Below are 15106 nucleotides of genomic sequence, written 5' to 3'. Positions count from 1 at the left end.
TTGGGATGCTGTGTTCTGAATATATGCAAAACCATGGCATCAGTAAAATACAGAAAGCAAAGTTGATTGATTGAGATTCACAACTGCTTGGAGCTGGTGGAGAGCATATCTGAAGCAATCTGTTGAAAAATTATATGAGTACAGAGATGTGCAACACACTAAATCTTGTTCTTTCTAGAATTTGTGACGATCCCTTTTTACTTGCTCACTTCGTCAATAGTTACTCCTCTCCTTGCCAGATGTGGAATGTTTCATAATTAATAGTAATTGCTTGGTGGGAGTTCATCAAGCACAATAGATTGATGGGTTTAGTTTAATATATTCTTTCTCAAAAACTATTACTGTGCTATAGTAACATCATGAATGCTCCAATCTTGGGTGAAATTCCGTACGTGCAAGTTATTATTCAATTTCCTTCTGACATGCAGCCAGAAAATTTGTACTTCCTCTGACCAACTGTTAACCACCAACTGTATCTGTAAACTCCTCTTTAAAGGCTTGTATTGACTGTAATGCACAACAGTGACCTCACAGAGTCTGAGCATCTAACATAAAATTAAATAGTATGGCAACAGGCATGACGTTGACAAGTTAGGTCCATTAGCTGGAGGCATAGTTCACATGTTATAGTCGTAGCCTCAAAACTATGGCATTACTTCCTGTGTAGAAAAATAATGGTGCCCCCTTGTTTTGCCAACATAGTGTGTGAGCAAGTTATGGACTCTTTCTTCTGATATTCGTGTCTTCTGATGTTTTTGGTGACATATCAGTGGTCTTGTTTTCAGGTAATTATTCTTACCATCCAGTGCTATCAATGGGCTGGAACTTATCCTCTTGTCAGTAGTAACTTAGGTGGTGTTAGAATCCACGAACATCCTAAGTTTAGGGTCATTGTAAAGGCTAGCATAAAAATTGTTGACAGCTCTTTGCTCAGTTCTACAGGCTGTCAAAATGTTCACACCCAGTCGTCACCAAACCCCAATCCAAAATATTATTTCAGAACCTTCTTTGATGTGAAGACCTTAATATCTAGACTCAAGACCTCCTGAGATTATCAGTACTGTATGTAAGTGTAGAATATCTTGCATGATATTGATGTCAGTTATCAACCTTATCTTTTATCATGTATCATTAAGTCAGATGTTAAAGAACAAATGGAACAAGTGTGTACATCAGCTGTACCTTACAGCCATGCAGTAAGAGAAGGGATGTAAATTGTTAAGGTATCTTGTTTGGCTTTTGTTTTGGGAAATCTCATGAATGACAGTACTGTATCCTACTTATTCTACTTATCAGTAATGTGCATGTTCAGCATGCCCAATGGCTTATGTTGCAACGTTTGGTTACAGAATTTGTTTGGGAGTAATAGATAGTCACTGGGTATGACATTCGACAGCATGAATAACCTCTGATAAAGGCTTGTACTGAAAAATTTTACCGTGCTGCAGTAGCAAAAAAATTGAGAACTTGCACTTCAGTATGTCAGCTGCCACAATCAGTTGGGCTTCTTATGACTATTTCTGAGCAGAGTGTTGTTGGTAGTATATCTACTTCAGTAACTAATAATAATTTCTCATGACATAATTGGGAATCATCCAAAGAGCACATTTATAGTTCTATCAAATGCATTGTGCCTTTCGATATTGGTATGACACTCCCAGTCGGCCAACTAAATGGAAGAAATTCTCCAACGCGTTATTTATTTATTAATTATAAAGTACGCCCACTTACAATTGCTAACAAATATTCAGTTTCGTCTGTTGCATGTTATTCCTTCCTAAGGCATTCCATGTCTGACATTGTCAGCCATTTTATACGCGGTGAACACCTCTGAATAGATGTGGCCAATAAAATCATTTATTGATTGTGCCGTAAATCTTAAGAGGCGCTAGATGACTAGCTGTTGGTGTTATTGAGATACTGTTCAACTTTAAGTTTTTGGGTTTACAGATGTCAAGCAGTTGTCTCTAACATACTTCTTAACAAAGCACCCCACCTGTTTTTTCTTATTATACCATATAAAGTACTATTCGAGGCATGGTGGCAGCTTTGAATCTGCATTCCGTTGTTCAGTTTCCCATTCAGTGCTGCAGAATTTCTTGAGAATTTTTTTCTAGATTTCTCAGAAAGATGTAGTCATCCAGTTATGATTTCATCCACTCATGTGCACCACAATAATGCCATGCCCCTGGAGATTTCAAGCCCCTCTTTCAAGGTGGCCAGGATTATGCTTTAAATGACAAATAAAGTAAATGGTGCTCTATAATGACAACTAAAAAATATGGTGTTATAGGTTATTGATGACCTAAATAATAGCCAGTATTCTTTCTCCACCACTGAATAGTTTCAGCTTTATGCAGAGTTAGGGAGGCGTGTGCCATTACTGTGTCGTTTCTATAACCAGGTCTGGAAAAATATCACTTGACAGCAGGTATACCATTTGGATATCATCCTTACACCCAAAATATTTTAAATATTATGGAGTAACAATTTCTGCATTGGTGAGAATATAATACAAAAGTTTTTAATAAATTAGTCATAATAAATTACTACATAATACAATGACATTGGCAAGGAGGACTTTTCTAAAACCATTTAAGTATGTACCACACATGACTGATGCTGACACAAGCAAATGATGACAGTAGATGACTAATACAATGGTTCTGCCAGAAAGTGTCTGTTTTGAGATGTTACTCTCACAAGGGAACCTCCCCATCGCACCCCCCTTAAATTTAGTTATAAGTTGGCACAGTGGATAGGCCTTGAAAAACTGAACACAGATCTGTGTTCAGTTTTTCAAGGCCTATCCACTGTGCCAACTTATAACTAAATCTGAGGGGGGTGCGATGGGGAGGTTCCCTTGTCAGCTTCAGATAAGTGTATTTTGTGTTTCTGTGGTATTGTAGGTCAATATGTCTGGACCAAGCTCTTCAGTTGATTGGAATTGGCTTGAGAGTGGTAGTAAGTTCATCCTTTGTTCCAGAGATCATTGAGCAAGTAGGAAAAAAAATGTTATTTTTGTGTTGGTGCATGTTGCATAATACTGTTAGGCAAGTGTCATCTACAGAATAGTATTGTTTATTGAGCTTTATTGTTCAAATGTATTACGTAAAATATTGTACTAAAATCTTTGTTTTGGAGTGTTTATCACCAATGGAGTTTCATTTATGAAGAGCCTACTGCTTCATTTTCAACACTAAAAGAGTGAACAGCTGTATTCAAATATGTCCTTACTTCCCTTGAAGATGATCCACATTAAGGACTTGCCACTCTGCAGTCACTGATGTAAATATAAAAAAAATAGCACACTATGACATTGTGTAATCAGCAGTTAAATGTTTATGAAGCAGCTGACATTGTATTCATACCAGAAGGGAAAGTATGGTCTATTTTGTATGAATTAAATGTAAGAAATCTTGAATGCTAGTCAAAAGAAAATGAGAAAAAATTGTCAGAAATGTTTAAACTGTTGTAAAAAGAATGTTATTAATTTTGTGCCCTAATTTGTTATTGTGCATGAGACACGACTTGATTACTGTGTGCAAAAGTGAACAACTGTCAAAGCAGTGAATGAAAACTGGTGGCTTTGTGCCAAAAAAGATGAGCTTGAAATCATTTTTCAGAAAGGTCTTAATGGAAATGTATGAGGAAAGAGACTATGATTGCAATAGAAAGGAAAAAAAAAATCTTTCACTAGGAAAATGCAACAGTCCACTTAGGTACTTCAGTAATGGCAAAGCTGGGGTTAGTTTGAAGTAAAACTTGTTGAAGTAAAACTTGTTGGGTACCAGACTTGGTACCCTCTGACTCAGACCTTGTTTTGCATCTAAAGAAGTACTACACAGACATTATAGAAACTATTCATTGCAAAAATATTGGACAGAGTGAATTGATCTAAAAGATGACTACATTGAGAAATAAACACACACGGCTCTGTGCAGACCATGTACTGATTACTGTCATAACATAGTGCATTAAATTCATTGATAAAACAACTGACTTTTACAGTACACACTGACAAAAGAAAAAAAAATCACAATATCAAGAAGGAGTTGTCTGAAATAGATGAAAGTTGGTAGGCATGTTTCTACATTTGAAAGAGGATGTCTGTTCAAATTTTGCACCAGTCACATAAGAGTGGCACTAGTAGCACCACTATGAGGATGCAAATCAGGTTTGCTTTAAATACACACTGTAATGGTCGTAAGTGGTAGCTTCCTTTGAGGTTGGACATGGTCGTTCATGCTAGTCAAAAATGTCTTTAATGTGACAAAGACACCATTATCAGTACCTCACTGAGTGTGAATGGGCTATGAGAAGCTGAATGTTCCTTCTGCAATATTGCAGAAAGACTTGGCAGGAATATTGATTGCTGGCAGCAGTGGCTGCGAGAATGTACGGTCGCAAGAAGACCAAGCTCTGGATAGCCACAAGGCACTACCGAGAGAAAACACCATCGTGTTTGACATATGGCTCTGGCACATTGTACTTCATCTGCAGCAGCAATTTGAGCAGCAGTTGGCACCACAGTGATACCTCGAACTGTTACAAACTGGTTACTTAAAGGACAGCTCCGAGCCAGGCCCCCTGTAACCTGCATTCCAGTGACCCCAAACCACTACCATTTGCAGCTTCTGTAGTGTCAAGCGAGAGCTCATTGTAGGGCAGGTTGTTGGAGGTTTCTTTGTGTTTTCTGAAGAGAGCTGGTTCTGCCTTGGTGCCAGTGATGGCCGTGTGTCGGTTAAGAGGAGGCCAGTTGTTTGCCTGCAACCAACCTGCCTATGTGCTATACACATTGGACCTATACATGGAGCTATGGTCTGGGGTGCGATTTTGTATGACAGCAGCAGCACTCTAGCGGATATCCCACACATGCTGACTACAAATCTATGTCAATCTGGTGATTCAAACTGTTGTGCTGCCATTCATGAATAGCATTCTAGGAATGGTTTTCCAAGAGGATAACACTCACCTACATACCGTTGTTGTAACACAACATGTGCTACAGGGTGTTGACATGTTGCCTTGGCCTGCTCGATCGCCAGATCTGTCTCCAGTCGAGCACATACGGGACATCAGCAGACAACAACTTCAGCATCATCCACAAACATCATTAACCATCCCTGTATTTACTGACCAAGTGCAACAGGCGTGGAACTCCATCCCACAAACTGACATTCGGCACTTGTACAACACAACACATGCATGCTTGCATTCAACATTCTGGCCATTACACTGGTTATTAATGTGCCAGCATTTCACATTTATGGCTTATCTCTCACTTACATTAACCTGTGATCTTGTAATGTTCATTTATGGCTTATCTCTCACTTACATTAACCTGTGATCTTGTAATGTTAATCACTTGAATATGATACCTCGACAAATGTACTCCTAAAATTTCATACCTGTACTTTAATTACTCTTTGGTGTTGTGATTTCTTTTTCCTGTCAGTGTATATGTACTATATTTTAATTAAAAATCTATCTGTGCAGAAAAAAAGGAATTTCAGTTTTCTGCCTGCCATATATTTTATCTGTAATTACTAATTAGATACTGCAACACACATACTGATGTGGAACTCTGAAGCAGTCTGTTCTTCATTTTCAACAAATTTGTTTTCATCCAGAAATTTGTATTTAATTTAGTAAACATTTTACTTAAAATATTTGCCTGTACTTCACAAAATTCATAGTACTGTAAATGTTGTTTTAACAGGACAGTTTTACGAACCAGTTCCTACAAACGTAGACCATGGAGATATTCTGGAAGAAGAAAATGAAAAGATGACTGCACTGTTAAGAGACAAGATTCATGATTTGAAAGCTGTATGTATACTTTGAATAATGGTTTTATTTTCTATAAGAGCACAGAAATCCTCATTTTTTAAATATTTTTTAAAGCATGTAATATATTTGGAAACATTATCACCATACAGTGAATATTGAAATGTATGTGAGGTTGATAGCTATTTTACTGGACTCCTGTAAAGCATATTTAAAAGGCCCAGGAAACATTCTTTTCCCCATTAAAAGCAGAATGCATGTATTTTGTGTCTAGTTATCAGTTATAATGACAGTGGTGAATTTATTGGAAGAATCTTAATAAAAAAAATTAAAAAAACTCCAAATTAAATTATTATATCAATTGGGCTATAAGCTGCCATGCTGACTTTTCTGGCTCATTTCATCAATTATAACATTAAATACTTGTTCTTTGTGTTCATTGTTCATGTCCAGAATCTTATCTGATGGAATACAATTTTCATTTGGAATTGGTGTTGAAGTTTTGTTATATAATTTCTATCATGTGCCAGTCCCAGATGGGCAACTGAAAGCAAAATTCCGATATTATTCCAAATAAAACCCATGTTGTTACAGCCAAATGTATCTGGTATTTGATTAATATGAGTTGAAAGCCCAACCACTCTTAGAATGCCACCTACAAATAGACATCAGTTCTTGTAACATGAAAACATGCCAGAGGTGATTTGCCTTTATATGTAGTAAAATTTTCTTCCATATCATCATGCACTGACTTGTGGTTGGTGATTACTGTTTATAGCCTGTCTTTATTGGGTTACTAGTCTTTGTTGCTACAGTGTATCATCTTTGCAAAAAGTACTTGAGGAGGAGGAGGAAGAGGAAGAGGAAGGCAGTCCTCATGAGGTCACATTGACACTGAAACAGACATTGTCATTGCAGTACATTCTCAAAAAAGCAGTAAAATAATTATATGTATTGATGTTGTATGAAAGTTCTTGTTCAGTGCAAATACTTTTGGATTAAAGGAGACCACTCACCAAAAAGCAGAAGCATTGAGTTGTTGTTAGGCACACATGAAAGAAAGCGAGCTAGAGTAATGCATACAGGAAACATACACAGTGTACTGTTAGTCCACCATGTAGGAATGTAGGAGCCGAGGCAGGTGTGTGTGTGTGTGTGTGTGTGTGTGTGTGTGTGTGTGTGTGTGTGTGTGTGTGTGTGTGTGGGTGGGTGGGTGGTGCCTTTTTTTTTTTTTTTACTCTAGCTCATCAAAGGATAACTCCCAAAGCTAGCAAGTTTTCTTTCTTTTGTGCGTGCCTATCAACAACCCAATGCTTCTGGTTTTTGGTCAGTGGTCTTCTTTAATCTAAAAGTAATTATAGTTATTGACATTGTTATCTGAAGACCTAGGAACCACGTAAGCCTTACATATCCTACGGTTTCAGTTATCACAGGTCTTACTCTTTCCAGGACCCTATAGTTTCCTCCTATCGCCCTCAACCCTCTTGTTCTGAAGGCAGTTGCTATGAACCCTCATCCATCTCTCAAAATTTCCATTAATTATCAACTTGTTACTGTCCTAACTACCACCATAGGTTCTTCTTTTGGTTGAGGGGGATGCTGGGGGTGAGTGATAGTCTATCAGATCATGATGGACAAATAGTAATACTGGGAGGCAGTACAGTAGAATTATATCCAAAGGTGATCAACAAGGGATTTAGTGGCGTGGGTCTACTTTAATACAAACTTTCAAAGACAGTCTTGAAAGCTATTCTTGCCAAAAAGTTCACATTACTCACAACTTGAATCACTTTCTTTGATAGTTTCTCATCAATTACAATATTTCAAACCAAAGTGTACTTGTGATAAGGAGCCATTTCAATGGCTAATGCTATTAAAATAGCATTTGGAAGAAATTAAATGTAGCCCAGTTAATAAATTTCACTACATACAACACTGAGAAGTACTCGAGAATTTAATTCAACAGACTAGAACCACACATTATGCCAACTATTGATCTTTCACAACAAAACTGAAACTATATCAATTCAGTTTAAATAATTTAAGGAACAAAGGTTGCTGAATAGTAGACGTGCTGAGTTGTTGTCAAATACAGAAACAAGACTGAGAACTTTGCTAGCTTTCAAACAAATGCTTTTCTTCAGGGGAGGGGGGGAGAGAGAGAGAGAGAGAGAGAGAGAGAGAGAGAGAGAGAGAGAGAGGGGGGGGGAGATTGACTGACTTTACTGAGCTGTTAGCTTTATTTTTCTTAAATTATTTACATTCCTCCAGTGCTTTCCATTACAATATCAGTACTAGTTTATAAACAAAATACTTTTTCCTGCAGTGTTAATATTTACTTTGTCAGACAGATTTCACCTTTTATGCGAAGGTCTTCATCACATAACAGGCAAAACACTACTGGGAAAATACTGCAGCATGAAAAATGTACAATTTTTATAAACAGATGGTTATATAGGTTATGTGGAAAATGACCACTCCAACAAACTTGAAACTGTATCCACAGTTGTGAGAAGCATATCGAAGCAGAAGTTGGGTGTGAAATATTTATTAATCACTTTCTGTCAACTGTTATATCCAAGTTTTATTGGCCAGGAACATACACAGAACCTTAACTTCAAGACATCTACTTTGACTGACAGCTACATGTAACAAACACAGATGAGATGAAACACATACTTAAGTACCTGTGCAATGCACCTTTTAGGTGTGGCCACTTGACAAAATGGGAAAAAGAGAGAATGTAGGGAATTGTAGGTTGATTTCCTTACTATCATTGTTTTTAAAAGTTTTTGAGTACCATATTTACTCGAATCTAAGCCGCACTTTTTTTCCGGTTTTTGTAATCCAAAAAACTGCCTGCGGCTTAGAATCGAGTGCAAAGTAAGCAGAAGTTCTGAAAAATGTTCGTAGGTGCCACCACAACTTCAGCCTTCGAATATATGTAGCGCTACACAGGCATGCTTTGCAGGCACAAAGATAAATACTGGCGCCAAAACCTCTGCGTCAGTAAATAAATTTTTAAAAAAGGTGTAAGACGAGCTTTTTTTCTCCGCCCCGAGTTTCGACCACTGCATTTTCGTACATTATCCAACGAAGTAAATACAAATTCCGTATTGTTCATCTTCGAATGTAGCAGTATTTCAATGTACTACAAAAATCTGACTGGCAAGACTGTTTGGGATGTTTGTCAATATGGCCAACTCTACGTTCTGAATTTTTTCCTACCTGTGAGAAGAGATGGTTGCTAATAGGAACTTTTATGAATTGTGAATCACATGCAGTATTCTCTTCGCCATAAGAATAATACGAATATAAACATTTTGCCATGTATTCTTTTGTGTTTACTGCTATCTCATTTAAATCCTGTCTGCCTAATAAACTACGAAACTAGTGTGTGAGAACAGCAAACGCGGAAGAATTACATATCATGTCATGTGTATATTCGTATTATTCTTATGCCTAATAGTGATACAGTCAGAAATGAAGCACGACAATTGACTAGATTTTTAAATCTAAGATGACTCTAATTTCAGTTTTTTCGCTAATGTGACAATTCCTCTTTTTTATTGTAAGCGGCGGTAGCACGTACAAAAGCAAGCCATGCCGCAAGCGGCGACAGGTCGTAAACACACATTATCAGAATGCGACAAACAATGCATGACACAGTACAATAATGCATTTTCAGCCTAGAGTGACGTAAACACCTACAACAAGGAGAACGACACTTATCAGATCAAAGAAAAATAAGCAATCGATTCAAACCAGACGAAGCACGTGAAAAAGGAAGGGTACCCGTATAAATACGGACAGAGCGCCTGATGCATAGCAGCCTACCTGGTAAAGCTTAACTGCTAAGCTTACGACTCGAACCAAACTACTGTAGCTGTATCGTCATTCATTCGACCTAAATTGTGTCTCATATTACAATGGTCCAACTTTGTTTCGATTTGGAGGTGCGGCCTAAAACTTTTCTCTCCCCTTGAATTTCGAGTCTCAAATTTCAGGTGCGGCTTAGATTCGGGAATTTTTTTTCCTTGATTTCGAGTATCATTTTTCAGGTGCGCCTTAGATTCGAGTGCGGCTTAGATTCGAGTAAATACGGTAGGTCATTTAGAAAAAAACTAGTAACATATCTCTGTACACACTGTTTATTGCCAAGCTCACAGTTTGTTTCCAGGAGAGGAGTGTGAATAGAAAATGTAATTAATTCCTTTGTGTATAAGATACCTGAAGGACTGAATGAAATGTTGAGTGCAGTTAGATATCACTTTTGATTTAATGAAAGTATTTGATTGTGTGGATCATGTTAAACTATTGCATAAGTTAGAACATAGCAGAATTTGGGAAAAGCTCAGCAATATTTCATTTCACATCTAGTAAAGAGGAAGTAGAAGGCTGAAGGTTGTCCTCTAGTGACAAAAAATTATGAGCAAATTTCAGTATGACTGGGATGCATAAATCGGGGCACCATAGTGTTCTGTTTGATAGATTATACGAGTTATGTTTGAGGAAAATATTTTGTGCGTAGTATCTAAAAATTAAAAAAAAAAGCAAAATGTGGTTTAGTTTTGCCAAGTTCCTGTATCAAGAAATGGCATTTAATGGAATTTTAGATGTTTACCTTAAATATGCCTTCCTTCATGCACCTCTACCACAAGCTTGAATTATTTTGGAATGGGTATGACACTGTGATACCATTGGTACAATTGAACGCATGAATGCAATCAGAGACACAGTGTTCACATCCCCTCCTCTCACTGTACATCAATTAAAATCATACTGGCTGTTGTGCTTGGATTTTTGGGCACCAGTAATTCTTATAGAAGTTAGATGTATCTCTCGAATTTGCATTTGTCATTGACAAGTCTCTTGGTAGCAGAAATTTGCAGCACCTCACTGGGAGGCATTAACATATTTATTAAGTTAAGTTTTAAATAGCAGTCAAATGTAAATGTTTAATTGAGAAAGTAATTCATATTGTGCCTTAGTAATCTGAAAAACTCAACAGCATCAACCAGCAGTAACAATTGTAAATATTCATACAACAGTAGTGAAAAACTTTTAAAATAATAGTTTCACCTACACTGCTATCAATATTTCAATTATCTGTGATGTATACTTTTTGAATATCCTTCATGGGAATCATCTTCAAGATCTGTGCAACATGTTTGAATGCAGCTACTCATTTCTTAAATGAAAATGAATGAGCAGACTCCTTACAAAACTTCACCAATTTTGGATGATTTTCTGTTTCTTGTAAGACAACCAAAACAAATAAATTTGTGGTAACACAGTATTCTATCAACAGACACATTTGGGGGAAAAAATCCGTCTTTCATTTAGTTGCAAAGATGGAATACACCTTCATGAACAATATTCTAGTTCATCTTTTTGAATGGAAATCACACAACACCTGTAGACTACTTTAGAAAACCATGCAAACAGAACTAATTTGCTGATCATGTTGACTTACATTAATTTACAACATACAACAAAATCATTACAAAACAGGATAGCATTGATATTACCACCATATTTGTGTCATATTACCACCATACTTGTGTCAGTCCAAGAACTTTCACATTTCATTTGTAAAATATGTCTTATATTTCATATGCAAAATGTCATCATCAGTTGGTATTACAGAAGATGAAAAAGATGGTAGTCTGTAATAGATTTTCAACAGAATGTGTGTAATATTAAATAGGAATCACTTTCCTGATGTTCTGCAAAATATTTTTTGTCTGTGCCTGTGACATGCAGTTGTCACCTGATGATGTAAGAAACCGAAGGCCAGTTCATGACCAAGTAAATAATATGTTGCAGAACATAAGGGAATTATTTCCTATTGATGTCATATTCTGTCAAGCACAGATGGAAAATTCTGTTCATGTAAGTGCAAAATTTGTCATAATTTCAATATAAAATATGCTAAATGTCGGGATTCCTTTACTTAACTGTCAGATAATTCTGTATTTACAAGAAGTTATAAACTGATGTACTTATCCATTATATACTTATGTAGATTTTGTGTGTCTATTTCTTTAGGTTACACTTGAAATTGGAAATGAAGTGAAATATCAGGAGAAACTTCTAAACCACATGGTATGTGTGACATTATTTTTAATTTTTTAAACTTTTCTGATGTCTTTAATATCTGGGGTATTCTGACATTAAAATAATACTTGCATCTACTCTATTTTTACCGCACAAACCAGTTTTCACAATCAGTGCACTACCATGACATTGTTGATCATCTTTCACAATTTGAAATATGTATTTGGAGCATCTTTAGTGGATACCACCTGTTCGTTTAATGTATTGTGAAAAAAAAATCTAAAATCAATATGCTATAAGAGGAAAAAAAGTTATCTAAAATCAATATGCTATAAGAGGAAGAGTAATAAGAAACAGTTCTCAATTGGGGGCTGTGCCAAACATTAAAATGATTGTTTCAGGAGCCTATAAAAGTCCCAGTTGTAGGTGGCAACAGAATTCTTGTACAAGTGGAAGCTTCTTGTTTTATAAGAAAAAGTTAAATGCCAAGAAAGAATAAGAATTTAACGTTCCTTTGCTGTTGAGTTCATAACAGAGTATCAAGATTTGCTGGACTAAGGATAGAGAGTGAAATTGAGTGTGGCTTTGATTATGGAACCATCCTGGTGCAGTGAGTACATAAGTTACATCCAGTTACTGGAAGAAAAGTAGAACATTGTAAGGTGTCATCTTTTTCATAATTGTTGTGGATTTACTCACACACAGTCCAAAAGCCCTATTTTTTAATGATTTGACTGAAACCAGCATACTGACCACATTCTTATTCAAACATGATGTTACTTCAAGTGACTGTTGTGTGCTTTTCAGATAAGCAGATTCATCATATGACACAGGCTCTATTCCCAGGCTTGTGTACAGTCCTTAAAGATGACATCACATTATTACTAGAACATTACATTACATTTGGAAGACATTAAGACCAGCTATAGTATGTTAGATGAGGAGGTTAATGTATTAACTCAAATATTATTGAAACACTTTGGTAAGTTTTAAGTGTTACATTGAGAGCTTTTGCTTCTAAACCATTGCTGATATACACTAAAGGACAGTTTCCTAACAGGTTGAAATCTTTTGTGGTGCTACAGATTTCAGTAACTAGTAGAAAGTTCAGGCTATGAATTTACTTTCACCTCAAAATGTACATTAACAAAATATTTCCAAATTCATAGTATATTACATATTGGTTGGACCAGCATCTGTAACTAGGTTGTGTACACCTTTTCTATTCTATTTCTTGCACCAGAGAAAATGTCATAGCTTTTTTGTTAGAGCTTATCCAGCTCTTAACATACAATGTTATGGGATAGCACCATTAACTGTTTGCCTGTATAAACTTTGTTTGTCATTTGGCTGTTAATTTGGTAGGCACGGTAGAGTTATTAGATGCATCGCAGTTTCTAAAAAATACAGATAGCTTCAACATCTTCATTTGCATATGTACTCCACAAGCCACAGATTAGTGCATCGCAGAGGGTGCCTCGTACCCCTGTTAGTCATTCCCATTCCCTGAATTTCATATTGACATCTGATGTCTATTGATGGAAAGCGGGGGATGATTATGGCAGAGTGGAACATGTTGGTCCCAGAGCATGGAATCTCATTCACTTTAAGACATGCAGGACATGGATGGCACTATTGAGGTTGCTCCAGTATAATGTTATCTTTTTGTGGCACCTCTGAATTTGAAGAAAAATATTTAATGCAGAATTACATGGCTAAAAAAATAGATGGACATCCATTAGGCAACACATTGTGTATCTTTGACAGGGATGGATAAAAGGTTTTGACAAACACTCTTATGACATTAAAATTATTCTCTAAAGTACTTTGGGCCATTTATTTCTCAGAGCAACTATGGCATGTCTTGAGCTGCAACTAACACTGAGCTTATAACAAGTAAGTGATATGGCTTCTGAATAAACACCAAAAATACAAAGCTATTTATGAAAATACCAAATGTGGTGTCTACACTAAATCATAATCAAAAGTTACACTTATGAATAATTACTTAATATTGCTCTTGGAACTTTCACAATACAGTACAGAACAGAGATAATAAGAGTGAATATTTATTAGCCAAAGTGCAGCAGTCATTTCAGTATTAGATACTTAAAAGGTAATTTGCTTTTATGAAAATGTAACATTAAATGTTCCATTTAGTAAGCAAAATTAAAAAAAAAAGTTTTTGTTTCACTGGTAATGCCATATCAGAAAATGTATTTGCTATCACGTCTCATTTTTGAAAAAGCAGGGGCTTAATAACACACAGTACTTGGGGAAGAGTATACGTCATCACTAAAGCAACTATGTGAACTCAATGACTGCAGCGTTTTTCATATTTTTCCTTTCTTTGTTTTAGGCAGATGATTTTGACAGAACAGGTGGCTTCTTGAAGAACACAATGAATCGCGTCGTTCGTCTCGGAAAAGGAAGCCATAACCATTACATATTGTATCTGTTCATTTTTTCATTTTCAGTCTTTTTTACGCTTTGGTTAGTTCTAAAGATGAGATGAGGATTGTATTTTAAAATGGAAAGCTGTACAAATATTACTAAAGGAAACAAAAATATGGCTAGTATTTTGGTTTAAACTGTGATATACATGTTTTTGTTCTCATGTGGAAGGTGGTTGTTGGCTATGGTATGCACGGAGCGTGTGTAAACTGTACTAATACCATACTGTGTGAATTCGTATTGTATTATGAATGTGTATACTGTAAATGTTTCAAAATATAAAAATTATGTTGGAAACAATGTCTGTCTTTCAGTAATTCATTATATGAGATTTTTGTGAAATATTTTACTAGAAACCTGCAAAAAATTCAGTCATTCTTCATTTTGAGAATCTTTAATTCAGTTATTCTCCTTTGGAGCCAAATCTATTTTTATATGCTTTTTCACATATTTTAAAGTTAGGAGATTGTTTAAAGAATTTATGTAGTGAACAATCTGCCCAGTAATAATAAAGAATTCAAGCTAGATATGCTCTAAAAAATATGTAAAGTGTAATTAATGTAAACAGCATAGTAAGAAATGAATTAGAAAGAGCTCGACTGGTGAGCCATACATCTGCTACAAGTAAGCTGCCAGAAGACTTTTTCTTTTTTTTTTTTCTTTTTTTACTGGAAAACTTACCTCCATACAGCAGGTGATTGCTACATGTGTAAAAATGTTTATTATTAACAAGTAATGAGATGTGTGACTAGGATGTCATCAAACTTTAACACTGGTCAGTGGCATGGTTCTTGTGAGACAC

General features: G+C 36.0%; 1 protein-coding gene across 5 annotated transcripts in view; it reads left to right on the top strand.

The window, feature by feature from the left end:
* LOC126470023 (BET1 homolog) overlaps nucleotides 1–14604 on the top strand; it is a 36294-nt gene extending 21690 nt beyond the window's left edge. For all 5 annotated transcript variants that reach the window (XM_050097507.1, XM_050097504.1, XM_050097505.1 and 2 more), the window contains exons 3-5: nucleotides 5723–5832; nucleotides 11842–11898; nucleotides 14210–14604. In XM_050097507.1, coding sequence (XP_049953464.1) covers nucleotides 5723–5832; nucleotides 11842–11898; nucleotides 14210–14365 — 323 coding nt within the window. In that variant the 3' untranslated portion in view covers nucleotides 14366–14604. The remainder of the gene's footprint in view (nucleotides 1–5722; nucleotides 5833–11841; nucleotides 11899–14209) is intronic.
* The last annotated feature ends 502 nt before the right edge of the window (nucleotides 14605–15106 follow it).

The sequence above is a fragment of the Schistocerca serialis genome, chromosome 3 (assembly GCF_023864345.2).
Source record: "Schistocerca serialis cubense isolate TAMUIC-IGC-003099 chromosome 3, iqSchSeri2.2, whole genome shotgun sequence".
Taxonomy (NCBI): Eukaryota; Metazoa; Arthropoda; class Insecta; order Orthoptera; family Acrididae; genus Schistocerca; species Schistocerca serialis.
The sequence above is the reverse complement of the archived record's forward strand: the minus strand, read 5'-3'. Positions and strand labels throughout refer to the sequence as shown.